The sequence below is a fragment of the Mus caroli genome, unplaced genomic scaffold, assembly GCF_978045245.1.
Source record: "Mus caroli unplaced genomic scaffold, Mus_caroli_1 scaffold_7, whole genome shotgun sequence".
Lineage (NCBI taxonomy): Eukaryota > Metazoa > Chordata > Mammalia > Rodentia > Muridae > Mus > Mus caroli.
Genome location: NW_028227262.1, coordinates 124,723,550 through 124,749,008, shown reverse-complemented (window position 1 = coordinate 124,749,008; position 25,459 = coordinate 124,723,550). Strand labels below are relative to the sequence as shown.

Sequence of the window (25,459 nt, the reverse complement as noted above, 5' to 3'; positions counted from 1 at the left end):
TGTGTGTGTCTCCCTCTGTCTTTGTCTTTCCTCTGTCTCCAAGTACACATATACACAGATGCTGCATATACCCACACACATGAAAACCCGTCCATACATACTTCCTCCCTCTATTTTTTTATTGTTTTTCCTGGATGGCCTATTATAATCTACTAATAATATATAAAGTTTAATAGCAAGACACAAATTAGAGTCATAAATGAAAACAAGTACTTACCACTTGCCATAGTCAGTAATTAAACATGTAACCAATTGAAACATTCTATTTTCATTTGTGTTATATAAAACATACCAAAATCCAGAATGTAATTTTTAAAAACAACAGTAATCTAGAGACATCAAGAAGGAAAAAATGACCAAATGAGCTTTTGTGGAAAAGTCATATAGACAAACACATCAGCCAACCACAACCATTCCGGTGCACATCAGCTTACTTTTAAATTCACATTTTTAGATATGATGCTTTAAAAGATAATTTGGATTCCTTAATGAGATTAGTAACTAAAAATACCTCATGATATAGATAATATCAGAAAAGAAACTGAGCCTTGTGCTAAGAGAAAGAAACTCCCAGGCAAAAAGGGAAGAATAAAAAAAAATATGCTATTTTCTCCCACTAGGCACAAAGTGATTCTTGTGTTTATCCATAAACAATGAAATTAACATTACATTTTGTCATCTGGAGGGATTTAGTTACTGCTGTCTAGTATTGAAACAGTATCTTATCTCCTTACCTCCAAAGCTCAGTTTTTGGATTTGACATATACCCTCCTCAAATTGACTAGCATCCTAGAAATTTTCTAGTAAATGAAGTCATAGGGTGGGGGCAGATGGTTTGACAATGGAGTAGATTAGATGATTTCAGTTATTGACTGTGATCAGAAGATGACAGGTGCGCACATGTCCAGAAGATCTGCATGAAAGTAGAGTTTTCGTGAACAAGCTAGATGACCTCTCGTTTCCTCAAGAGTTCCAGATCCATGGTCTTTGATTTATAATTAGCTGTGGTTTCTTCACCTGAACAATGGGGAGAAACTTCAATGGATTTATTATTAAAACCACTGTAGCTTGATTAATAACCTGATTATCCTGCAAAATTAGAAAAATTTCACTGGTCAATAATAGCACAATAAAATGTTTATTTATTACCCAAAGAGACAGGGTATGTAGCATTTTGTGAATGCAACATTTTTTATGATGTAACTTTTATATTTTAAAAGAATTAGACTGTCTTTATGAAATATTTTAACTGGAAAAATAACACATTTGGGTCTCTGGGGCTCTTGAACGCCACCCTCTCCTCTGCTGTCTTCCACTCCAGCTCTGACTATTCTGTGCTCCTATTTCATTTGCTGTTTGTGAAAATCTCCATGATGGCCAAGCACTGTGACAGATTTTATTAAACTCTTCCTCTTAAGAATTTGAAATGGAATGCTAGTCTTGTTGTACTCCAGGAAACTCAGCTTTTCTTCCTGCCCATTCATTGCTTTTAATAAAAGGATAGTGAGAAAATAATTCTCCATCATTAATGAATGAGAGTAAATTTCCATCAACCTCTCTAAGTTAATGAACGTACAGAACAATATAATGTGACTGTTTTACACAACCCCTCATCATTGTTCATTCCAGATAGGGGTTTTTCCAAATACTCAAAGTTCAATATTTAATATTCCATATGATCTGCACCAGCAGTATAAAAGATATGTAACTAAAAAATATAGCATACAGTACCTATCTATATTATAAGGTGATCTAATGTATAGCTATTTTTTAATACATTAAAGTGAGATTTTTTTAAACAGGCATGTTGACTTATGGTATTTTTCAACAGTACTTGGCTATCTACTTTTCTCTTTGGCATAGCTGGCCTCTTGATCCATGTGTGTATGTGGTGGGAGGGGAGCTACATGGAAGGGTGGGATTGAGGGTTTATGAGAAAAGGCCAGAAAAGGACATCAATTGTCTTGGTCTATCACTTTCTACCGTATTCCTGTGAGACAAGGTCTATCACTAAATATGAAGCAGGATCCCAGTGGCATGTCCCCCACCCTGCCCCCTTGTCATCTCAACAGGGCTGGTGTTACAGGTACACATGGCCATGCCCACGTTTGTATGTGGATGATGGTATCCTAACTGAGGTCCTCATACTGTGTGACAAGAACTCTAAATCCCTGAACTCTATCTTTGTCCCTTCAACTTTTTTCTACTAGTATAGCTGGATAAGTTGGACAGGGGATTTCACTAGGTGATATCCTGTAGGCTTACAGCGTTCAAATATTTTTCTAGTTTTAACCATGTGGAAACCTCAGTGACTCATGAAGGGTTCTTATATTTAGTCTGCTACTTTACTTGTAGCCAAGGTGATTATATTTTCAAAATAATCATATTCTGAAATCCTGCAAGCCTTTCGTCATTTGAATAATAAAGTCATTGTATGACAAAAAAATTAAACATAGGAATTCTCAATGAAGGAATAAGATTTTTGTGTTTTTGTTTTCTTTGTTTTTTCGAGACAGGGTTTCTCTGTGTAGCCCTGGCTGTCCTGGAACTCACTTTGTAGACCAGGCTGGCCTGCAACTCAGAAATCCGCTTGCCTCTGCCTCCCAAGTGCTGGGATTAAAGGCATGTGCCACCACTGCCAGGCAGAATTTCTTAAAAGAGGAAGAGGAGGAAGAAGAAGAGGAAGAAGAGGAAGAGAAAGAGAAGGAAGAGAAGGAGCAATGAATGGCAAGCTATTGGCTCCTGATGTTTTGGAAGCCTGCTTCTTTTATGGTTAGAGAGTGAACTTTGTATAAAAGACTGAATGCTTTAAGGGGCATAGTTTCTTTCAAAGTTTAAATCTTCGTAATCATAGTAAACATACATTAGTTTCCAGCTGGGAAAACTGTTTCATGTAAAGTTTCACATTCTGAGGGGGGCTTTAGAGGTAAGATGAAAATTAGCCTTTTCTCTACCTTGGGGACTGGTTCTTCCTGCTCCACCCTCCCTGCCCAGGAATCTTGAAAAGATCATTTTGAAATTAAGACAAATATTATCCATATTTACATTTTTCCTACCGTATGAGAAAGCGTTTCACTAGCCATCTTTCTCTCCACACACCGCAGGGTGTTTTGCAATCTGGGTTGCTTGTGACTGGAATTAAGCGCCTGAGTGATGGCCTGTTGCCACAGTGTGAAAGGTTGAATGAAGCTAGGTCTAATGAATAGGCTCCATTAGATACACTGACAATCACCACTTTTGTTCCTTCCTCTGCTACCAATTCTACTAGAAGAAAAAAAAAGTCCTGGCAACACAACAGAACCTCCCGTACTGCCACCTCTCATGACACCACAAAGTAGGTGTTCATGTGTCAGATGGAGGGAGGCAAAAGGACACTGTATTTTTTTTAATTTAATATTATTTACTTTCCTTAGGTAAAGAAAAAGTTTACCTCTGGTAAGTACTGTCGTGTACGCTAAATTAATTGACAAGGTAAAGAGCTACAATGTCCTTGAATGGAAACCCTTGCTTTATTACAGTGGCAGCTATTTCATCACGTCTCCTTACTAAGTATTTCATGAATGCACCTTGCCTTCAGATAGATATACACATACTTGGTGAACCTTCAAAGTGGAAGATGAGCCAAACCCACCCACAAAACCCTCTTCCATCCTTCTGAAACAGGTCTTCCAAACTGACGGAGACTATTTCAAAGTAATAAAATTTCCTTTAATTTTTTTTTTTTTGTTAGAAGTTAGGATTAGACAATTAGGTATGTTTCTCCAACAACAAAACAGTGCATATCTTTCCAAACTGTGTGTCTTGCCAAGTTGCAGTATGAACTGTCAATTATTAAAAGGCAACATAATAAAGTACACGGAACAACGGAAATGCTTGAAGTAATGCAATGTATTTAGCAACTTTATTGGGGTTCTCTTTGATATCCGGACTTCTGTATCTATTGTTAACATCAAAATTCAAGAGCTTATATTCCTCTTTAGATTCACAGAAATTAATAGAATTGATTTAAAATGTCAAGTACTTCTAAAAAGAAAGCTCAACATTGTATATATTAAGCACACTTGTTCCTTTTATGTTTTCCCATTAAGAGTGTATTTTCTCAGTAGAACTCTGAATAAATGTCTTTTTAAAAATGGGTCCTTTTAAAAGGCAGGATATCCTTATGTGCCCTAGAGTGACCTCAAATCTGCAATCCTCCTGCCGCAGCAGCTTCAGTACGAGGATTAGGGTGGTGTGCCACCACAGTTGGCTGACACTGTTCTCAGTTTGAGTGTGTTTAGTCCTTACATTGATATCTGCTTTAAGTACAATATTTAATGTATAACAGTGATTAATTTTATGTGTATTCATACCTTGTGATATGACCTACTTTGCTTCTTAGCATATTAGTTTTACATTTATATGTTGTGGATAATTTAGCTTATATGATGAGCTTCCTTTCAGAGCACTGATTAAATATAAAGGCATTATATTTAAATGTAAAAGAAGGCTGATTGTCAGTTATTTATCCTGATATTAATTAATTTGTTATGTACCATATACTAAAAGAGCAACATGAATCTTTTGCAACAACAATATCTGCTGTCTATATAGTTGTCTGTGCATCTCTAACAGTCAAGGGAAGTGCAGTCCAGCCAAGATCTAAATCACTGAGGCCATTAGACTGAGGCACAATCAAGCTGCTGTTAAAAACAAACTGAGGAGTCCAGCATCCATTAATTCAAATATATGCTCAAAAGCTATATATCTTGGGTAGTTATTGAATCTATTTGGGGTTCAGTTTTATTGCCTTCATCTATAAAATCAGGGTTGTTGTAAGTTTAAGTGAATATATACACATATATGAATATGTACTTAAAATATATACTGTATGTATATTCACGTAAGGCATAGTATATAAGAATGTGTTCTCAATTTTATATCTATATAATACATATACATAAACACTTTAGGGAAGTTTTGTCAGATAGCAAATGCTTTTTAAATATTAACTATCATACTGTCTTATCATTTCCATCTCTAAACCACTAATAATAACAAAGTTAAACGATCTGATGTTTTTCTTTTCTTGAAGGTTCAAAGATCATAGCAAAAAGTCTCCTTTAAGAAGTGGAGCAAGCACGAAGTGAGAAGCCCTAAAACAGCACACTGAGTTACCAGACAGGCAGGCTAGTGGCTTCCTGAATACACAACTAGCAACCTGCAGAACTGGCAGAGGGGCTGTTAGCTGGGTTAATTTTTAAGAATTATAGATTATTGTATTCCTGGGACAGGACTGATGAGAGTTACAACTCCAACTACCAGTCACCAACACCAACAGTCTTGAGCAACACCAACACCAACACCAATCAAATAAATCAAAACAGTAGATTGCCCACTTTATAAGGACAGAGATTTGTCCAGTGCTTCATTGCTGTGTAAGTGGTCCTGGCAACTGTCTGGGTACTGGTATATAAGTTTAATGAGTGAAAACTTTGCTCCGTCCTTCTGATGGGGGTAATATTAAAAGGAGACTGAAATGGCGTGTGTCCCTACACCGGGGTTTTCTGAGTCAGAGAAGGCTAGTGGGCTCCTCTGTAGCTCTGAATGCAGCAGATGGAGGAGGTGAGTGCGGAGAATTTAATAAGCATTTCAGCAGCCATGGGGCTGACTCGACCAACCTTCCCAGGAATGTGGGATGTGCAGCCGTGATACACTAAACTCAGACTCCCATGCACGTGTCATGTTTGAAGTACAAATACCTTGCCCAGTGTCTAGCTTTGCCATCTCTACTTAGATATTTTTCCCTCAAGCATTTTCAAAAACCTTAGACCTGTGACAAACTGTCATAAAAACAAAACAAACAAACAAACAAAACAACAACAACTAAAAACCCAAAACAACATCAACAAAAAAACCCAAACAACTTATGAGAAACCTTTGGTAGACATAGAGCCTTTTAACTTTTGGCCGATGAAAAGAATTACTTGGCCATCATCCATCTCACAGGTGCAGTTGACTATATAGCATTACATATAATTTAGCGCAGGCGATGGGTGGATATAACACTATTAGAACTGTGTCTCACATCACATGTAAATACACATTCTTTTCTATTTTCATAGCAACTTTTTCTTTTCTCTTGAAACAAAAACATCCCTTTTTACAACACAGGCAAGAGGAAGATTTAAACTCATTAAGAAACTTTCTAAGTTTTCCTAATTATCTTTGTACTGAAAGCTGAGAGGTTATTAGTCATCCTTGGCTGAGCTGCTCTCGGTCCTACTTGCTCGGTCCTGAATACAATAAAACAACAAACACCCTCAGAGTACATTATTAATCAATTAGATATCATTTCTTAGAGTGGCTTCCATCATCTCATTTAACTTTGAAGCTTTTAGACATTAATTAATCATAAGCTGTCAAAAAGCTATCATGGATTTATATGGTGCATTACTGCATCAGCCTGACACCAAATTCTGGGTCTGAGAGAAAAAAAAAAAAAAAAAAGAGAGAGAAGGCAGACTGTGGGAGAAATATGGAGAAAACCCCATCAGTTAGTAGAGAAACCAATTAGGCCTGATGCAATTAGAGGGAGAATTCAGATTCATTTTATTCCAAAGTACTGTTTCTATATTTGAAACTCTGTGTAGAAAAGGGTCCTTAGAGTTAGAACACGATTGAAGGTGGTCTAATTTCATTTGGCCCTGGGACATATAGGGTAAACAGGAAAGTTATTGCACAGTTACAAAAGTTTTGATAACACCATGGTCTGATTAATGTTAACACACATTGTGTTTAAGGCTAGCCATCATTGGAAAGAGATCATTTCCAAGATGGTGATCAAATATCTCAACACAGTGTCACCTGTTGGGGTTCACAGGAAGGACTTCCTCATGTCAAAATGAGTTCCCGGGATGGTTTCCCACTTGCCAGCTTCCTCTCATCTGCACGCTGGACAGAGGCACTTTAATAGCTGTGGACTGGAGTTTCTGAAGGACAAGATGCGGAGTTTCAGCCGCCACTGGTAAACATAGCAAGAAGGTAAAAGGAAACTGCATTGAAAGGAAAGCAAACAGATCATTACATCAGAAACTTGTAGAAGTCACTGTTCTCTGGTCTGAAAACTTCCAAGGAAGAACAGAAAAACATGTAGCTATCACTCACCGAGGTTAAGTGACTACTACCCGTTCCTAAGGTTAAGGTCGAGTGGGTTTGCTGCTTGGCCTCGTAAAGTTTAGATGGTTGATGAGTTAAATATTCTGAGTTATTTTTGAGTAACATTTCAAAGTATTGAACTTTACATATAGATTCCAAGCAGTGCAGACAACTAAAATGTCAAGCACATATTGGCAGAGTTTGGTAAAGTGTATAAAACTTAGAAGACAGAAAGCAAAACCACCTTGTTTAAAATGTGTAAAAATAAATTGCATCGCTTTTCAGATTCCAATACTTCCTTTTTTGTCCCCTCTAATCTTAGTTCGTTGGGACATACTGCACCCGCCACAACACGTTGGACAGTAGGTCCTGGTACACACTAAGAAATAGCCAACCAGGTAAATACATCAAGGTGATGAGGCCCATGAAGTTAAGAGGATAGTGAGAATAGTCCCAGGAACAGGCCCCGCACATACGAAGTCCCAGACCCCAGGAAAACTCCCACGCATAGATGAAGATCACATAGATGGGCACCCGCTTCCACGTGCCCCAGCCACGGCTGTAGTGAAGATGGAAGTAGAGTTTTTCCACCACGAAACTACAACTTCCGTACATGAAGAAAGACCAGAGGGATGTGTGGCCACTGCTGGCCCTGTCCCCCTGCCCCAGCACATTGAAGAAGAAGGTGAAGAAGATCTCATCCAGAAAGCCATGCATTCCGAAGAAAAGGAAGCGGAGGAGGTCCGGGAGTCCCTGGGTAGGAGATCGTTCTGTGCCCCTTGGGCCACCCGGTCCTCGTCGCTGGCCACCAGCCTCCCAAAGGATCTGGGCGTCCTGGGCTGCAGGTAGCGTGTCCCTGGTGTGCTGGTCGCGCCGCCGCGGGTACCGCAAACGCAGGAAGCCCTTCAGGAACACTTGGCCGTGGTAGAGCGCGAGCACGTACTGCAGCGCCAGGTCGAGCGCCCCCAGCGCCGGCGCTGCCGCGCCCCCCGGCCCGCCGCCTAGGCTGAGCCGTAGCGCCTGGCCAGCCAGGGTCTGCAGCCCGACGTGCGCAGAGGGGTAGAGCAGGAAATTGAAGAGGAAGGCGCTGGGGCAGCGCGGCCGCTGCAGGTAGAGCTGCTCCAGGGCGAAGTGGGTGAGTGAGTGCAGGAGGCAGCGGTAGGGTGAAGAGAAGCCCAGCATCCGCAGATCCAGGCTGCGGGCGAAGCGCCTGGCAGAGGATACCAGCACGTCCAGGGTGATGCCGTGCATCCCGTAGAAGTAGAGGCGCATCCAGGCGGGCAGCGCGCCGCGCTCGGCCGAAGCTTCAGCAGCGGACAGCGGCTCAGGGCAGCTGGCGGCCGCCTGGCTACGCAGTCCTCCAGTGGCCCCGGGTCTCCGGGTCGCGCCGTCCCTCGGCGATGGCCCCTCACTCGCCACATCGCTGCCCGCCATTGGCTACCCGGGCACCCGGGGCCCAGCCGCCGAGCCTCGCACCGATTCCCCACCCCGGGGGACGAGGAGGGGCGCAAGTAGCTTCGATCGGATCGGGGTCTCCCAACGCTCGGGAGACTCGCAGGTCGCCCGGGACGCGAGGAGTCCCCGTGCCTTGGTCCTGGCCCGCCCTCTTCTCCAGTCCAGGGTGAGATGTTGCTCACCCGGACTCGGGATCACCCTGTGCGGCCTAAGGAGTGGCGCGGGCGGGCAAGGGGAGGCGATGCTGGGGCTGTGGGGAAGAGAGCCGAGGCTGGTGGCAGCTCCATCCCCTCCGCGGCTCAGCCCCGCCGCCTCTGCGGCAGGCTCAGGGAGCGTTACGCGAGCGGAGATCGCCCTTCCCCCGGCCCTTCCCATACCCCTCTCCTCCCGGCTCGACCTCTCCCGCCTTCCCCGGCCCCCGCCCCGCCCAGCCTCCTGTGCCGGGTCTCACAGGGGTCTGCCCCGAAAGGCGAAGAGCGCCGCCCGGGTCCCCTCTGGCCATCTCTGCAGCCGTGGGCAAGTGCTGCAGGGGTTCCCGCTGGGTTGGTGGCAGGAGGAGAGAAGCCCCTAACAGGTGTGAAGGCTAACTGTGGGGCATTCCCGGTATCGTGGAAACCAGGGCCAGGCCTTGGCTGGCGGAGACAAATGGCTTGGTGCCACCAGCCGGAGGCCGGGCCCAGGACCAAACTGTGGTGCTGTATATTTAATGTCCTTATGCAAAGCCAGCTGTGTCCCAGTCACAGAGTGTTAACCGGAGACTCCAAGCCTGCCTTCCTGCTCAGAGCAGCCTGCATCTGAATGCTGACCGCCCCTCCCCCCAACCCCCCTGCCTGATCCTCCTTTTCAGTCTTTGCCTAGGCTAGTTTACTCAGGGCCAAGCCCAGCAGTATTTAAAAAAAAAAAACAAAAAACAAAAAACAAAAAGACTTGAGGCCAGTGTAGCTGTAGCTGAGTTGTGTCCTGGCTACAGTGGGATGGTGGGGATAGAGGTGTCCCCTACCAAAGACAGCATGCTTGCTAAAACTGGTGCAGACTAGTGCAGGGTGTGTATGTGCCTGTGTGTGTGTGGTTTGTGTGTGTGCGCGCGTGTGTGTGTGTTCTTGCAGAACTAGGTCATTTCAAATCAGAGTGTAAAGGAAAGCCGAGCTTTTTTTCTTTTCCTGTCTTTTTCTTTTTCTCCCCCACCCCCTGCTCTTTCAGGCCTTGGCCTCTTTCACTCCTTAAGTCCCCCTCCTGGCTTCCTGTCCCTTTTCTCTCCTCCTTCTTCCCTCTCTGTCCTCTCTCAGGTAGAGGGGATGGAGGGATATTAGAAATAATTATACTTTTATACCCCTCTCCTGTTTATGTATAAGAAGAAACTAGGTAATAATTTTACCCTGTCCGGAAGTTCAAATCTTCCTTGGATAAAGAGCTTTATGAAGACATATTTTCTTTGGGAGGACATACTCTGGTAGATCTTCCATATTGAAGCAACTGCGTTCCTGTCGATTTTCTTACTCATTTTACCCATTTAAGCTACTGTCTATGGTAGCCATGTTGCCTGTGAGTTAGCTAAGAGAGTAAGATGAGAACATACATTGTTTTGTCTGAAGTCAGAGCTTTTTTCCCCCAGTTTTGCTAACAACTTGTTTCTTCTGCTGACTTCCAGGTTGTCACACCAAGGTAACAGGCTCAAAGCAGCTGTGAGCCCTAGGTAACTAAATTCCCTAGTACCCAGAAGAGAAAAAAGAGGAAAAAGGCAGTAAGTCTTTCTCTCTCTCTCTTTCTCTCTCTCTCTCTCTGCTTCTTTATGTGTCACTGTGTCTGTCTCTGTCTCTCTGTCTGTCTGTTTCTGTCTCTGTCTCTCTGTATCTCTCTGTTTTTATCTCTGTCTCTGTCTCTCTCTCTCTTCCTTACTTTTTCGAGACAGAGTTACTCAGTATAACAACATTGGCTGTCCTAGAACTCCCTTTGTAGACTTGGCTGGCTTCGAACTCACACAGACCTCCCTGCCTCTGCCTCCCAAGTGCAATCACCACTGACAGGCTTTTGAATAATGCATTTTTAAAAATGTGCACTGGTGTTTTGTCTGTGTATATGGCACTTTCTCTTTAAAAGATGTACAATTGGTAGGTATGAGAGAAAAGAACCTGCCAAGCGTGGTGAGGCAGCACCCAGGAAGCAGAGGGAATTCATGTCGGCTCAGACTACATAGTGAGAACTCCTCCCTTTCCCCAGAAAAGTTCAAACTGAAACAAACAAAACACAACAAAAGTAAAAACAAAAGGAAGGACTGAACAGATGTGAAATAACCTATTATTATAAATGTTAATGATAAATCTTGTGCTTGGCTAGTATGCCCTACAAAGGTCAAACTGCTTTTAACTTATTTCATTCTAGCTCTGAATAACTACACTCTAACTCCAGCATTGCTGTCAGTCAAGAGGTAGCACTCATCATAGCTACAGTATATGTCCAGCCACTCAGGTCTGCTAGGTAGAATTTAGATTGTTTTTAATAGTAAATTAAACTTTAAAGATAGAGGTCTTCTAAAGTTTCCTAAGAATGGAAGGGAAACTTGCAGAGTATGTGGGGAAGTCTTTTGTATTAAAAACCTGAGCTTCTAAGCATTATACATATGTTCTACAGACAAGGTCTGACTTTGACCTTGAAGTCTTGTGTCAATCTACTGAATCCTGAGATTACAGCTTGGTGCCAACACTCCGTTTTTCTAAGATTTTCATTTTACCAAATAAAAAGGTTTATATATTTGTATAAATGCTTAATAAAGTGGCAATATACAGAGTGAACAATATAAAGTACATGTATACTTTACATGCATGTATGGTTTATACTAAATTTTTAATGGAAGGTATATAGTAAAAAGTTGGGAGCTCACTATTATCAAGTAGTGTGACTTCTGAAAATTTCATTATGGGCCTCATTTTGAAGGTTTCCCATTTTTCTTAAAGTGATACAACATACACATGAGCACATGGAAAGCCAAAATATAAGCACAACTACTATCTATTTCTCCCCCATGTTTCTTTTATATTTTTATACTTTCATTATAATAGAACGTGAAAGATACTTTAAAAAGAAAGCACAAAACCCAATAAGTATGAGAAAATGATAAAAAAAAAGAAAAAAATAACCCACGTATACTGCTTTTAGTTCTTTCAATTCAGTGTCTTTTTCAGAAAATAATTTCTGAAGAGTTAGCTAGGGTATTACTCCTTTTAAACAGAATATCTGAGGCTGAGAAATTTTTAAAGAAATGAAATTTATGTGATTCATGAGTTTGCAGGTCCAAGGGCTGACACTGGATTTTGCTGGTCTCTGTCAATGCCTCATAGCAGATAGCTTCACAGTGGTGGGAGTTTGTGCAGAAGAGATTGTACGGTGAGAAGTATTCTATTGTATGAACGAAATTGTGTGGAAGTCAGAGGGATTGACAGGGATTGATAGGTCAGGCTTTCTTATAGCAATTCTCTTTGAAGGAAAAAGCAGCCCAGAAGATCAGCATCAGTGTCTGCTGAAGCCCTCTGATGAGCTGCTTACCTTTCAGCATGCTCGTATCCCACCGGTTCCATCATTCCACTATCCACTCACACTCCAGGACAGTCTCTCAACGTGGGAACCTTTGGCCATCACAGGGATAATGTTTTGTTTTTGCTTTATCTTCTCATTCTTTTTCCTTTCATCGTCTCATTGCTATATTTGCAAATATTTCTTGTTTTAAAATTACGGAAGGGATTTAATGATATACAAAAATTTTATAATTAAAAATCTTCATGTCATTGTCTCCAAGAACATAAAATCCTTCAAAGCATGTGGTGTGTGTGTGTGTGTGTGTGTGTGTGTGTGTGTGTGTATTGGCCTCTTCTCCTGCCAGAAGCCAAAGCTGCCAAGATAAATTTGTAAACCCAACATGTTCTTAGGAGATTGTTATACATAAAATGCAATGGAAGAATCAGAAAGCTGCAATGAAATAGTGTCAGCTTGAGATTGCTTGGGTGTAGGGGCAGCTGCTCAAAGTATGGTTCAAGGCGCTCACTCTATAAAAAGGAGCCCGTGCCAGATACTGCCTGGGTGGCCAGGAACTGGAGAATGGATGGCTCAGTGACCTAGAGTAGAACCAAACATGACTGGTCTTTTAAAAATAATAAAATGATTCCCAATAATATTCTGTGATGCTCACAGAGTAAGTTTCCTCATCAGAGGTCTTTCTTCCAGTAGTAGATGGGAGCTGATGTGGCAGATGTAGAAAAAGGGTCTAAATTAGAGATCTCCATCAGGACCCTCCAGCTCAGGGAATCCCTTAAAAGAGGGGCAGGAATGAATGTAGGAGTCAGAGGGCATGGAGGGTACCACAAGAATACCTTCCCACGGAGTCAACTGAGCAGCGCACATGGGCTCTCAGAAACGAGAGCAGCAAGCTCAGGGCAAGCATGGAGCTGCACCAGCCCCTCTGTTATGCTGTGGATGCTGGCTCGTGGTGTTTGTGGGACTGCTAACCATGGGAGTGGGTGTGTCTCTGACTCTTTCGCCTGCTTGGGACTCTTTTCCTCCAGTTGGGTTGCCTTGTCCAGCTTTGGTGTGAGGACTTTTGTGTAGTCTTACTGAATTTGGTTTTGTTATGTTTGGTTCTTGTTTCTCGGAGGCCTGTTCTTTTCTGATGCTAGACAAAGGAGGAATGGATCTGGGAGAAGGGAGGTCATAGTAGGGAGCTGGGAGGAGTGGAGAGAGGGAAAACTGTGGTCAGGATGTATTGTATGGGAGAAGAAGCTATTTTCAATTAACAACAAAAAGGGATTCTTCAAGGTATTGCTCTTTGCTAGAATGTACTGGGTTCTTTGTCCTCAAGGGTTAAGAAAGTGTCTGCATAACACATCTGTGCAGGTATAAGAGTTTACATGGGGCTGATATGTTACAGGATTGGTCAGGTTAGCTGTAGACTAATACATACCCTACAACTAGAGTAGTCAGTGTGATCAGAAAGTAATTATGAATGAATAGAAGACCCAGGTAATTCTGATGATTCTAATCTTTGGTCATTTGTTGCCTAGTGACCATAAGTTCAGAGTTGCTGTCATCTTTCAGATTCCCATGTAGGTATGAATAAGACTCCAATGCACATTGGAAGATACAAAAGAAAGTGTTTGGAGAACAGAGAGGAGAGTAAAGTCCAAAGGAAGTTGAATCGGCTAAGACATGCTGAATTATATCTGGCTCAGATCTGCCTCTATACATAACTATAGGTTTCCCTATCCATACTAATTGTACCCTAAGCTGACTTACGAATATATTGTAAAGTACTCGTAACAAGTAGCTAAGTCTTAGACAATCACAAGTGTGTGAGTCCTGCTCAGCCTCCTTTGATTTTTATTCATCTCTCCTCTCCCTTCTTCCCCTTCTTTCTCTTCCTCCTCTTCCTCATCATCTGTGCTGGGGATCTAATCAGGGCCTCATGCATATTGGACAAGCATGGTCACTGAGCCACATCCTAGACTTAATGGTTGTACTTTTAATAACTCTGTCTTTGTTGCTTTAATAAAAAATTTATCTTCTCTTTATTATATAAAGACAAGCTGCTGAAGAAGGCAAAATTTATGATTAATGATTGATGTTTTAGTATTTTTAGATAATTTTGCTTTGCTGTATGGCTCTAGGATGCAAAAAGAATTTGTAAACTTTGAGGTGCTCATAATCATTTCCTAATTATTTATATTTAATTATTTTGCTCAGTTTTTAGCAATTACCTTTGAATAGCTAATGAAAAGGAAAGATAGCTAGCTATCATAAAGTATAAAAGCAAACTAAAATTTGTATTTTATTAATTCTCTGAGGTGTACTTCAATGATCTTGCACAAGGTCATCCAGATTCACCTGTGTCTCAGGACCTACATGGTACCCAGGACAAAAAGCGTGGCTGACATTCCTTCCTGACTTTAGTACCAGGTGTGCCTCTCTGGGCAGAACACAGAGGACAGTATCTCATGTTGGAATGATGCTAAACTTTGACACTGAATAGAATATTTCTCAGTTCCTTCTAATTAAAAAACAGAACAAAATTACATTTCTAAATAGTTGGTATACATAATATATTTACGTGTTTTATCAGTGATTTTTTTCCTGTGTTTTATGCTCATATTTTATGTTTTATTATTTAAGAAAACTTTTGTCTTTCATTAAAGAGAGAGGAATTTTATATAACGATGTGACCTTTCCAGGATTTTCCTCTTAAGTTTTGAGTTTTATTTCATAGTGGTCTGTGATACTATTTTGATAAACCTATTTAATTTATATTTAATTATATTTAATTTATGTTTAATTATTTGAAACCTATGACATGCCTTCCAAAATCAAATTTTAAATTCAAACATTTCTGAACTTTTATTAACTTTAGGGTGTCAGAGAATCTAAGGAAGTCCAAAAACATTATTTTATTTATTTACATAGGAAAGACTAATAAATAAGAAATTGTATTGAAATTTTGTCTTTAATTATCTTTGTATAGATATGTCTTCAATGCAGAGTTCAAAATTTTCATGAGATTCTTAGAGAACTGAGGCATTTTGGCATAATATTATTCATCATCATTCCAGTTGTTAAATTATATATGTCATAGAAATGAAAAAATGCTCATTGATCTTTAATTATGCTTGGGTTAAATCTTCAGTTACATTCCTTTATTTTAATGATTTTCTGGAAGTTTCTATAAATGTCATAATTACAAATTATGGAGCTATGGGGAGGTCTGTGAAAGGATAAGAGGACTAGGTGTAGGTTTCTAGGAAACCGGAATGGGTTATTTATTTTTTTTTTCCAAATTTGAATGACGAGTAGGAAACAATACTAGAGGAACTGACAAAGAAGAATTGCAGATTTATAGGTTACTTGGGACTGATGCTGCTTGTCTTTTTTTATCCTCTGGCTCTGGCTCAGCCTCAGGCATTTGATCATGATTAGTGAATGTTCTACTATCGAGCTAGAGCTACTTCACTAGCCCCTTCCACAGATATGCTTTGTGTGAGATGTTGCTAATTGTTTTCTAAATTTATAGAAATATTTTTTTTAAAAAAATTAAACTATCTGTAGCTCTCCATTTTGCAGCTTTGATGAGTGCTTTTTACTTTTATGACCCAACCACACCCTGAATAGGATTCTGAACTCTTCTGGTTCTCTCCAACTCATACCTTCCATCTCTCCAAGTATGAGGGAGGACTAACTGCACTGTTTCTGAAGACAGGCACACCAAAGCTGGGCAGCTTCATACACATTTCAAGGCAGGTGCACAGCCTCCATGGAGTTCATGAAAATGTCTCATTTACTAATCAACCGAAAGGTTGTTTGCATTGAAATATTAAAATATTGAAATTATGAAAATGAAGTGACTGTGTCAACCATAACAATGGAACAGCTCAGAAAAGACTATTCTAGAATCACATCCTGGTACAAAGGCCAATGCAACCTTAACAAATAATAGTGCAAGGATATCTGCACAACAGCTGTCTGTTTACATCACTACTCATATCACCCTTGCCAAAGATCTTTTTGAAGAAGCTCCTGGGATCTTATCTCTTTCGGGCTCTGATATTTCCATATCTGAATCTCTGGAAATACTCCCTATTTACTATGAAATGGATTTTCTCATTTCAATGGCTTTCTATACATAATTATATTTAGTTTTTTTTTTTTAAATAATCTTAGTTGTTATTTGTGTTGACACCAAAGACATGCATTCTGCAACACAGGATGTGACATTGGTGGTTGCTAAGTTCATGAGCAGCTTTTCCCAAAACCACAAAGCCAAGACTGTCGACCAGATGAGAACTTTCACCTGCTCAGTTTTCTTTGCTGATGTCTTATGCTTCTTCTTGGCAGTGGCTGCCTTGGTTAGAGACTTTCACAATCATAGTATCTGCAGACAATGTGACAAGTGTCACTCCCTGCTTTAGATCAAGCTTTCAGATTGTGGACCATGACCCCTATGGAGCTACCTAACTGCATTCGTGTATGGGGGTTGCTGGTGCCACAAAATGATGACAACTCAAGGTTTCTGAAACATGCCACATACAAAAATAAATTCAAACTCAAATGTAAAATGAATCGAAGTTATTTCAGCCAGTGCTTTCCAACGTATGACACATCAGCCCTGCAGGCTTTGTTCTAGCAATTGCAATGTAGTATACAGTATATATATATACTTGGAATACAGTATATATATACTTGGTATACGGTAGATCAGGTTTTGGCACTAGCTTTCAACAGATCATTTAACTATATATATAGTTAAATGAGTTAAATGAATGGGGGGAGGGCTCCTTGTTTGACCCGTTTTTTGATTTATTCAATTAGTTCATTTGGGGATCATGGATAAGGATCATAGTTCAAACTCTCAGCATTAGATTTTATTGGATTTAATCACAGGTATGACAGTGTTTCTCTCATTTACTGTAGGCTCAACGTAAGTTTTAAGTGTTTGCATGCAGCCTGCTGTTGAAAAACAGATGATCTCTCTGACTGTAAAGACAAAACGTCAAAATATGAAATGAAGCCATTTTTTTTTCTATTTTGACTTTCACTTTTTAACCTTGTACATTGATTGATTTTTGGATTATTTACCTAAAGTGAGCCATTGAATACTTTTTCAAAAAGCAAATGTCAAAGATATGCATTATTGCAAGAAACTCTATACCCATGAATTACGTATTAGACTAGAAACACAAAATGAGAGGAACTGAGAGTAGTGTTAAAGCCTTAATTTTGGTTCACACATCCATTTAGATGAGAACCTATCCAAAAGGGAAGTCAATGTTAAATCATGATAGATCCCACTTTAGACCAGGTTTTGGCACTAGCTTTCAAAAGATCAGAATTAAAGGTCACTCATGTAGCACATAGTCAAACTGAAACTTTTAGGAAGCAAATCACATCTCAAAATAGAGTAAGAAAGTTCTTGCTGCTTTAAGCCTTACCTATTAGTACTGCTGCTGCTGCTGCTGCTGCTGCTGCTGCTGCTACTACTACTACTACTACTTCTACTTCTACTGCTGCTATTGCTGCTACTAGCATCAATAACCTGGAGAAACCCAGTGTTCAGCAATGGTCTTCCTTGTTATTTTCACTTATGTCTTGTTCCCTTATAAAACCGACTGTTAAACAACTGTTGCTCAGAATTGAGACCAGTTAAGCTTATTAATGATGTGTGATGTAAATTTTTATCAGGGTCTCAAATTGTAAAGAAAGCCCTAGAAAACAAAGACCCAAATTTTAAGGTTGACTAACTGGTGGGGTTGGTTATGGAAGGGTTGTTAACTCTCGTCAGGGTTAATCAGGGTTGCTCTATGGCTGTCTTTGAATGTACTTTAAGTTTGGTCTTCAAGTTGTTTCTGTACATGCTGAACAGTTGCCTACTTTTGAAATAAGTAGCTGGTTCTTAGCTAACCACAAGTGGCCATTCATTAAAAGACTACATGGCCATGACTTTAAGCTAGTAGAAAGTCATTATTAGGCAGCCAGTAACTATACTGGGTGTTTGAGATCTCAGTGTAGCATTGTGCCTTTCTCAGGGTGGCTTATAATAAAAAACAAACAAAAAAAACAAACACAAAAACAAAAACCAACCAGCCAAACAAAAAAACTCATGTTCTGTGTTGACATACTTCATTTAATAAGAACTGTTAGCTAAAGTAGACCTGCAGAAGCTACAAAGCAAAGTTAGTACATTTTGAGAGTTTCCCAGAATTATATGGATTCTGATGGATTAGAATTTTGTTTTAATCTGGGTAGATGGTATTGTCTACATGCTGAATTTTACAATCTGAATCTGTCTTATGGTTTCCATTTCTTTGAAGAAAAAACACAGCCAAGGCAACTCTTATAAAGACACACATTTAATTGAGCCTAGCTTATAGTTTGAGAGGTTCAGTCCATTACCATCATGGCAGGAAGCACGGCAGCATCCAGGCAGACTTGGTGCTGGAGGTGCCAAGAGCTCTACATTTTGATATGAAGGCAGCCAGGAAGAGACTGTCTTTGGCAAGCAGCCAGGAGGAGGCTCTCATCCACACTGGGTGGAGCCTGATCATAGAGTGCCTCAAAGCCCATGTACACTGTGATGCAGTTCCTACAACAAGGCCACACCTACTCCAACAAGGCCATACCTCTTAATAGTGCTACTTCCCATGGGCCAACCACCCACATGTAAACCACCACAAAATGGTACTTCCATCCCATCATGGAGTCAATTATGCTGGGGCCTTATTAAAAGACTGAAGCTGTAGCCATTCTCTGTGTCTCTAGCCCATTTCTACTTTCTGTATGCCACTTCCTTCTCTTCTGGCTATAAATATAACATGGCCATGTGGTGGGACTGGATTTTGTACCAATTTTGGGCTGGAGAGATTCCAAATCTTAAATTGCTTCAAAACTCAATTAAAATCTGCAGAAGTTAAACTTGTTAGAATTTTGTTTTGAAACAGTTCTGGCAAACATAAAGAGGGACTGACTGAATTAGTGGTCTCTTCAAGGATGAAGAGGTATCTTAGTCCCTAAGGATTCACAGTGAACTACAGTGAACTTTTTTGCATTGTGATTGGTTCTCTACTTTTAAAGTTTTACTAATTTATTTACTTAATCTTTGCATATATGTATTATATTGTGTGTGCATGTGTGTGTGTGTGTGTGTATGTGTGTGTACCCATGTGTTCAGACCTGAGTGTATGTGGAGGCAGAGATTTAAACTGAGTCTCCCACTCTTGCATTTTTAAAACAATTATGATTTCTCATGAATGCAGAGTTAAGATTCAGCTGGTCTAGCTATTTAGCTTGGCTTGATGGTACCCTGTCATTGTATCCCAGGCTCTTGGATTACAGTGTGGTTGCCGAGTCAGACAAGCATGTAATGTATGTTCTGGGGATATGAACCTTGGTTGTCCATCTTATGGTATATGTGTTTCACCCACTGAACAATCTCCTCAGCCCATGTTATTGGTTTTCTAATCAGTTTGTACTGGGATGGAGCAGCTGACTTTGAGCTGCTATGTTAGTTGTTTTGGTTAGAGGGTGTTAGTTTATTGTTTTGCAGTAGCTGACAGTTTATTGAGAAAACTGTAGTTTAAAGGGAAATGGATAGGTTGCAATCAGAAGATACTATGGGGCATCGGCTACAGAGACAACTCCAGACCTTTGAGTTCCCAGATATGTGGGTTTACTCCCCCCCTTTGGTTGTATCCTCTTGGAAAGAAGGCTGCCCGTGTCTGTTGGCATCAAACAAAACTCAGCAGTATATAGTGATCTACTGTACAAAATCCTATCTGTGATGGCCAAGAGGGCTGCCTGTGGGCAGAGGACAACTTGAAGGAGCTGGTTGTCTGTTTCTCCAGTGTGTGCCCTAGGGATTGGATTCAGGTCCTTGGGTTTGGCAACAACTGCCTTTTCCCATGGAACCATTTCACTGGCTCCTATTGTACTCCTTTCTACTTCCTTCTCATGGCCCAGTTAATGCAGAATCGCACGGATACAGACATTTCCTTAGATTTTCTGGTCTCAAGCTTCCTCTTTGAGCTTCTTATTTCTTTCAATTGTTCATTTCAATTTCAGACCTTTCCTTCCATCTTGGGAAGTCCTTGGAGCCCCCTTTGTCCTCTAAGAGATTCTTTCTCAGCTGAAGTTATTTCTCACTTCTCCAGGACTCTATTAATTCATAAGGCTTTTTCTGGTTCCATTTTTAAAAGGAGCAAGGTACCCCGGGTAAAGTGACTTAATCAGTTTCCTTTTGAATGCAATGCTATCTAGATTAGTAGATTTCTGATTGCAGATCTGCTCATCAATGCCCAGCCTTGAGTTGTTATGGATACTTTTCCCTTCCCAGTTTATCTATTATAAGTTTCAAGGGAACTGTACAATTTTGAAAAAGTTTTTTTTTCTACACTAAGATAATATTTATCTGCTAATAGAAATTTAGCAAAGACAAACATTAAATACATTTAATGATAATACTTATTGAATATTTATCATTTATATATTTCAGATTCTCTCCCCTCTCACCAAATTCCAAAAAAAGTCATTAAACCACACTTTATAGCTATTAACTTAAGTAAAGCTGTAAAGCTGACTTCAAGCAGACACCGAAACTCCTTTATGCTGCCCTGCATGTCAGATCCAAGCCACTTTGAATGAGCTGTGATTTGCAGATTTAATGATTAAAGGACAGCCCTATTTCTTGTGCCCCCAAGGGGTAATAATGTACTGACTTGTAGCTCCTCTCAAATCACTTTCCTTAATTACCATGCATTTCCTTTTAACCAGCAGTATGCACAGCCATTTTGAGCATTTACCCTACATATTATCATATTTGTTTAATCCTATCTTTCCTTAAGGATTTCCTTACAATTTTGCAAATGACTATGTGTTAGTCTGTAGATTTCTGCTGCTGTGTCTAAATAAACTCCTGAGCTAATAATTAAAAAGAGGTTTTATTGGGTTCATGGCTTCAAAGGTTTCAGCCCACAGTTGTTTGCTGGGCTTGCAGCAAGGTAGAACCCACACCCATGAGAAATTTCCCTTCTGCCCTTTGAGCATACACTGGACTAAATTATCAAAGAAAGATTCTGTAGAAAAAGCCATGGAAATATATTACATGCCATAAAATAGTCAGAGAGAACAGCAATGCAGTTCAACTCAGAGGCCTATATACATCTTTTCATAGGAGTAGGGGCGATTGGGGAATGTAGAGAGCTTTGAGGGGTTGCAGATTTGTATTGAAAGAGTGAGGATGGACACTTCTAGAGGTTGAAAACAGCTTGTAATAACATTCCTTTTGGAATTCAGTCCAGGAATCAGACATTATCTTGCAATGGAGTTTACCCAAATTTGGTAACATGCTTCATCTTTCATTTCAGAAACAGATGATGATATTTCATGGTGATAATGAAAGACGCTTGTGCTGACTGCTGCATTCTGGCCGTAATGTGAATAAAATAATTCTGGAAAGAGCCTCTCTCTGCATTGGGTGAGAAGAAGCAATACATACTTTCAGGGACTCCAACTCTGTAGTTGCTCTTAAAACCATTTAACTTCTATTAAACAAAATGCTCACCATACCTAATTTTTGTTGTCGTCCGTGTATGCGTGCCAACATGGTTGGATTTCAAACATTTGTTAAGCATGTACTGCACATTAGATGTTCTGCTGTGAGCTGTGGGTGGAGCTGAGTCTAGCATGGATCTCTTTCTCACTGAGATTGTAGTTTAAGCTGCAGTATCACTTTATTGAAATTATTGAAAACAAGATGATACATTTTGGGTGGTGATATGTATAGCACTCTAGGCATAAAGAGATCTGATTTGATGCCAGCAAATGAGGATTGCCAGGTATTTTCCACACAAATAGGAATGCAACAGCCAACTTGCCTGGTGTGCAAGACAAGCTAGAGTACTGGCTGGCTGTTCATCTTGATTTGGTTCCTTGTCTCTCATCATTTCTGCTGCAGAGGCAGGTGAGGGTTCTGTAGGAATGAGTAGGACTTACTTGCTCCTTCTGATGGAGCTGAGCCAAGAAACTGAGCATCTGCTCTTTTGCACTATTCTGTCTAGTCTACTCTGGAGGTTGACTTTATGGTAAAACTTCTTTCCACTAGTCAGCAGGAATGAAACCTGGTGCTTTAAAAACAAACTTCATGTTTTTTAACACCCAGTTATTTCACTTAATACTTTTTTCAATAATCTCATTTTATCTTTTATCCTGATGACATTTTGTTTTTGTTTCATAATTTATAAATCTTGAGAAACAAAAAGAATGAATTGCTGAAATTTACAAAGTTAGTGATAGTATTGTTTCCCAGCATCCAGAGGCAACTCCCCTCAGACCATATTGTCATGTTTTAGAAGAATTCTTCTGTTAAGTGAAAGGTTACACACACACACACACACACACACACACACACACACACACACACACACACACACCTTGGTTATTGTCAAACAGCTGGTTGATGATTAAGTCTATCTTGTCATCTTCAAGGCATTTAACAGAATGCTATCAATTGAATGACCTATAAGCAGTAGACATTTATTTTGCATAGTTCTGAAGGCTAAAATGTCTACAACCAGGAGACTAGATTTGTTGTCCATTGAGCATCTGCTCCAGATTCAGAAAATTTATGGCTTTGTTCTTTGTTCGTGACTTTTATGATGTGTGTGTGTGTGTGTGTGTGTTGGGAGATGAGAGATTTATGAGGGTCTCACCAGTGAGTCCTGGGTGTGAGAGTTTTTCAGTTGATTCTTAGTGTTGAGAATATATACATGGTGGTGTGCATTACCATCGGTTGAACTGAGCTGACTGCAATAAAGATTTGTAAAGTCAAAAATCCAAATTATGAGAGCATAATTTTATACACTAATCAACTCCTAAGGGTTCCCCCATTTAACACAACCACTTTGTGGTTTAGGACTTTAATATATGAGGTTTTCAGGGACTCACAGAAGAAGTTGTTGTTGTTGTTTTTCGTTTTTTGTTTTTTCTTCACTGAATTTCCTGACAGCAGATTAAGGAAGATGAGTTAATTTTGTTGGCCTCTAGCCTAGATTTCTTAGACTCTCAGGTGAGAGTGAAGCTATTAAGACACACTATGTTACTTGCTTCCCTTGGCTGAGCTCCTGGCTCTTCCCTGGCTACCCAGTGACAAGGTTATTTTCCCCCCTATGGCTGTAATGTACCTGACCTGTGGGGTCCTGTTTCTTCAGAGGCAGGCCATGGTAGTGACATTTTACTCCTTTCTGTGGTTATGTGACTGATTGTAATATTACACACACACACACACACACACACACACACGCACACACACACATATATATATACACACATACATATATAAAGTTCTATTTAAATTATAACAGTAAAATGGGGGAGAATATTTAATATACATTTGTTCATTCAACTATTATTGAACATTTTATGTAAAAGCATGTGCTGTGTCCTGGACATATAAGACTGAATATAATGAAATCTATATCCTCTTTAATTGAAAATATAGATATCACAATGATATAGATGCTTACTGAAGAGCGCATAAGTAAATAAAAGTGGATAGTAGAATAAGTCCATATCACCTATGAAAACACAAGTTAGAAGACTGTTAATACTTTCATATCATTTTTACCATATCATGGTGTTAACAAAAGCAAAGCATGTTGCTTCGTGTGATTTGCAATTGACTCTTGTTACTTATAGAGAGGGAGCATCTTTTATTTTAGTAACATCATTGGTTGTGGCTGCATATGATTCCCTTCCTCAGATTCTCTAAAATCTGTTCAGCTCATCCCTAGAAGGCTTTACTGTCATGGACTTTGAACGGTCGTGGGGTTTATTGATAGTCTTTCTACAGTCATGCTTATTTACCTAGAAATCATTCTTTAATGTTTTACTGAAAGATCAGAGTTGCACATGTTAAGCCTATGTCTGCACTTAATAGATTGTCCACTAAAACTCTTACTGGAAACAGTGATTTTATAGAATGAACATTTGCCTCTGATGGGACCAGGGGGTCATAGGTGGCAGAGATAATTTTTCAGTTGATTCTTAGTGTTGAGGATGTATACACGGTGGCATGCATTACCATGGGTTGCACTGAAGCAATGTAGTAAATGTAATCTTACAAAAAGTGAATCGGAATGCATAAATATAAACCCATCTTTTGAGTCCTATACTGTAACTTCCAGCTGGCCATGGATAAAATGCCTTGTGCGTCTCCTACTCTGAACTGGAAATGAGCTGCCCCTCCTTCTCTCCCTTTCCTTTCATGGTTGCAGGCATACAAACATTTTTGTACCAGGTAAGCCACAATCAAAGCATGGTGTTTACTTTCAGCAGCTCCGTCTAGGAGAAGAGGGGTCTGAGTGAATAGCAACCACAGAACTGCTTAACATGGGATGAGACAGACAGAAAACTCTGTGTTTGCAGACTCAGGAGGAGCATGGGCGAAGTTTCCCAGACTCTTCCAGTTCTCTCCACCTTGACTCCATAATGTCTCTCTCATATTCAGAGGCTGTTACACCATGCCTCTTTTTATTGTCCAATGTATTTTTAACACATGTTATAATGTGTGCTCTCATTTGAATTTAATACTGTTGCCTTCCTTTAACTCTTCATCTCTGTGGGAAGGACTATCACAACAAGTGCTATAAATACTGTTCCTAGCACTGACTTCTAGACTCTCAGTGCAAGTATGGACCGTGCTATCCATGTAACCTCTCTAACCTTCACTGCCTTGAAGATCTCACTACTGTTGTAAAAATAGAATCTTCAAATGATTTCTATGATCAGGGTAATCAGAAAATGCAAGGGCTCCGGTTTGACAGTGGAGTTCAGAAAGTCTCACCTATTTTTCCATGTTCATTTCTTCTGCTTTCAAAACCTCTCCTGGATTTCTCCCTCTTGGGAAGATCTGTCCATTCCCTAAAGCCTGCATACCTTGCTCTGCCCTTCATGACTTGCTTCATTTGCCTAAAGTTTTTGATGTGTCACTTTTATGGGTTCCCGACTTGCTCCTTTTATAACTACCCTGGATTTTTTCAAAATGTATCAAGTTCATGATAGCCATATTGTGAACTCATTTGAATTACAGACAGGATATTATTCATCTTGGGAAACTTGTAGTAACTTAAATGAGCTCCTGATAGACTTCCATTGATATATAAGTGCAATATAATAATATTAGCATTACAAAGATTGTGTGTATTTTTCCTACCCCTTCACTTTTTATTTTAATAATCAGTGCTGCAGACAAGCTTCATTCCTTCACCCTCTCCTCTTCCTAGAGAATCCTTGGAAAGAAAGTACTTCTGGTTTTCTCAGACCAGGCATATACATCTCATGTATAGTC

The 25,459-nt window shown here is 40.0% G+C and overlaps 1 protein-coding gene and 1 long non-coding RNA gene across 3 annotated transcripts; one reads left to right on the top strand and one right to left on the bottom strand.

Moving 5' to 3' along the window:
• Positions 1–109: 109 nt before the first annotated feature.
• Positions 110–8,948, bottom strand: Tmem229a (transmembrane protein 229A). 2 transcript variants are annotated; one of them, XM_021165891.3, is made up of 2 exons: positions 6,847–8,948; positions 110–1,017 (listed from the first exon to the last, which is right to left on the bottom strand). In XM_021165891.3, exon 1 carries the CDS (start codon positions 8,569–8,571, stop codon positions 7,456–7,458), a length of 1,116 nt encoding a protein of 371 aa, XP_021021550.1. In that variant the 5' UTR covers positions 8,572–8,948; the 3' UTR covers positions 110–1,017; positions 6,847–7,455. The 2 variants fall into 2 exon arrangements, with proteins under 2 accessions (XP_021021550.1, XP_029334855.1); XM_029478995.2 differs by lacking the exon at positions 110–1,017 and having other exon boundaries at positions 3,724–7,034; positions 7,147–8,948.
• On the top strand, positions 8,668–21,669 carry LOC115031345 (uncharacterized). Its single transcript, XR_003836986.2, has 3 exons — positions 8,668–8,758; positions 10,241–10,333; positions 21,480–21,669. It is a non-coding gene; the product is annotated as an uncharacterized LOC115031345 (long non-coding RNA).
• Positions 21,670–25,459: the final 3,790 nt, after the last annotated feature.